This window comes from Galeopterus variegatus, unplaced genomic scaffold, assembly GCF_000696425.1.
Source record: "Galeopterus variegatus unplaced genomic scaffold, G_variegatus-3.0.2 Scaffold254, whole genome shotgun sequence".
Taxonomy (NCBI): Eukaryota; Metazoa; Chordata; class Mammalia; order Dermoptera; family Cynocephalidae; genus Galeopterus; species Galeopterus variegatus.
The window spans coordinates 547,475-550,616 of record NW_007726365.1 but is presented as its reverse complement, the minus strand read 5'-3'; the positions used below and the strand labels follow the sequence as shown (position 1 = coordinate 550,616).

Sequence of the window (3,142 nt, the reverse complement as noted above, 5' to 3'; positions counted from 1 at the left end):
CATACAGACTGGTTCCCGCTCACTGGCTGAGCGTGGTACGGGCGCGACACTGAGGGTTGCGATCCGTTGCCGGACATGAAAAAAAGACAAAAAGAAAAAAATAAAATCATCATTTAATAACCACTATAATAATAATTGATTCAAGCAACTATGATCAGTAGATGGAAAAACATTTGAATGAAAGATTGCTGGAGAAAAGGATATTCAGTCAGTCTCAAAGTATCACCCCATAGTTTATTTATTAATTACGGAGGGGAAAGTTACCAGTGCAGTGAAGAAATCCTGGGGGCACCTACTTAAACCAAGTAATCAAATTTAGCATCTCCAGTAATGGGTCAAATTGACATCATGTACCTCCTGAGATGAGGCACTGGAAAGGGCACATAACGTACATATCTATGGAGTATTCCTGGCAATAATGTTTGATCTTACTCTAGGAAGAAAGTCAGCCAAATCCACATTGAAGAACATTATGCAAAACACCTTTCTTTGATACTTCAAAAATTTTTGTTGTTGTTGTTTGTTTTGTTGGGTTGTTTTCTTGGTGGCTGGTCGGTATGGGGATCCAAACCCTTGTCCTTGATGTTATAACACCATGCTCTAACAAGCTGAGCCAACTGGCTAGCCCAGTATTTCAAAAATGTTAATGTCAGATAAGACAAAAAAGGAAAGGGGAAGAAAAGAAACATTATTGGGACAATTAGGGAAATTTAGGGACTATATAATAGTAATATATTACTTGAGTGTAATAGTTTTATTCTGGTTACATAGGAGAATGTTTTTGTTCTTAGAAGATAGAATCTTAAGTATGTAGAGAAGAAGTGTCATGATGCCTGCACCTAATTCTCTCACATGGTTCAGGAAAAAGTGTATGTGTCTGTAGAGTAGAAAGAGAGGAAGGAAAATATTAACAATCGGTTGTCTGGATAAATAGTATATGATGATCATGTACTTTACTTGAAACTTTATGAAGGTTTAAAAGAAATGTTATGAAGGTTTGAATATCTTTAAAACAGGAAGCTGAAGAAAAGTTTTAATTCAAATAAAATTAATAAAAATAACTTTTATTGTATGACATCTTCTTGCTTTAGGTGAAATCCTTAACACTGTTTGTCACCCATTATCCGCCAGTTTGTGAACTAGAAAAAAGTTACTCACAACAGGTGGGGAATTACCACATGGGATTCTTGGTCAATGAGGATGAAAGCAAACAAGATCCAGGTATGAAATATTCCTGCTATAGGTACAAGTAGAATTTTATTGGTTTTTGTTTGATAACTTAAAGTTTATAGGAACATGAACTTATTACTTAATAATGAAAGCTGTGGATGTCAGTTATAAATAACATTTGTCCAAATTTATTCTTTCTAAGCTTTGGGTCAAGTGGAATTTACATTTATCCTTGCTATCTCTGAGTCCTTTTCTGGTCTTCCTCATCTCATTTGTAATGGTGATGGAGTTTGGATGTGTTGTCCTCCCAGAACTCATGTGGAAATGTGATCCCCAGTGTGGCAGTTTGAGTCATGGGGGTGGATCCCTTATGAATGGATAATTCTCTCCCTAGATGGGGGGTAGTAATGAGTGAGTTCTCACTCTATTAGTTCCCACGAGAACTGGTTGTTTAAAAGACCCTGGCACCTCCTCTCTCTCTCTCTCTTGCTTCCTCTCGCCATGCCATCTGCTTGTACCTGCCAGCTGCCTTTTGCTTTCTGCCATGAATAGAAGCAGCCTGAGGTCTGCACCAGATGCAGCTGTCCCAGAATCATAAGACAAATAAACCTCTGTTCTTTATATATTACCCAGTCTCAGGTATTCTGTTACAGCAACACAAAATGTACTAATACAAATGGCAACCCTTTTACTGCAAGAAGGTGGGGGAGGGGAGAGGGAACTTATGTTTTCCTCTTAGTGCTTTACATTCTTAAATGATTATCTCAGGAAAGATGCCTTGACAGTCAAGTGTAGAGTATTATTAGTCATCTTGAAAAAGGACCAATATTTTTTCCCAAGATATCGTTTAATGTTAATTACTTACTAAGGGCCATATACATTACTGGACCTATGTTTTTTCTTAATATCACAAGGAAATGGAATCTCAGGCAGATAAAGTGGTTTGCCCCTGTCAGCCACTTGGGTGGCTCCTAACTGAGCCTAGAATCCATGTCTTCTGCTTCTAAGTTCTCTTCCACTCTGCTAGTGCTGCTGTGGGGGATCTATAGTATTTCTCTTAGCCTTTCCAGTTATGACTGGTGTCACAGAAATGAGATATTTTATGAAGAAGAACTCTATTAGCCAATAGAAATAAATTCAAGTGCCATAAGTAATACAGTAGACTTTAGCATTTTTTTTTTTTCCTGTTCCGTGGTAATTTTTTTAAGCTACCAGCCTGTGGGGCTGTGATAGGTTGCACAACTGGTGAGCTACAATGGAAAACCCATTATCCAAGATACTCCAGAGTCCAAATTTTATTTTGGAAAAGTAATAAAGATGAACCTGAAAAAGGAATTAGGCAACTGGCCCAAATAAAACAAAGCACTGGACCCAAGATAAATTTAATATTAGACAATTCCTGCCTTTCACTACCATGTAGTCTTGTAAAAAATCATAAATTCTCTCACGGAAGAAGTTTTGTATATTAATTTGCATCCAAAATGACAGGAGGAGGCTTATAAGCCGAAACCCATGGGGCAAAGAAGATAAAGGTCACCAGTAGGGCGGGGGAGGAGTCAGTGCCGCCAAGCATTTGGTGTGAACTGACCATTAACCCAGAGGATTATACCTTTCCCTTGAATGTTCTGGCATTTTATTTTATTGATTTAAATTTTTATCAGGGGGCCGGCCCGGTGGTGCACTGCTACAGTGCGCTGCTTGGGAGCACAGTGGCGCTCCCGCCGAGGGTTCGGATCCCACATACAGACCGGCCGCTCACTGGCTGAGCGAGGTGTGGGCGCAACGCCGAGGGTTGCGATCCCGTTGCCGGTCCCGGCCCAGTGCGGGCGTGACACTGAGGGTTGTGATCCATTGCCGGTCACGAAAAAAGACAAAAAAAGGAAAAAATAAATAAATAAATAAATAAATAAATAAAATTTTTATCAGTAAACATAATTTTAGAGATTAAATGATGGTGAAAGGCTGATGCTAA

The 3,142-nt window shown here is 39.0% G+C and overlaps 1 protein-coding gene across 1 annotated transcript in view; it reads left to right on the top strand.

The window, feature by feature from the left end:
• Positions 1 to 3,142, top strand: part of MSH3 (mutS homolog 3) — a 207,466-nt gene that overhangs the window by 194,508 nt on the left and 9,816 nt on the right. The window contains exon 22 of the mRNA XM_008566613.1: positions 1,092 to 1,221. Within this exon, the coding sequence (XP_008564835.1) occupies positions 1,092 to 1,221 (130 nt within the window). The remainder of the gene's footprint in view (positions 1 to 1,091; positions 1,222 to 3,142) is intronic.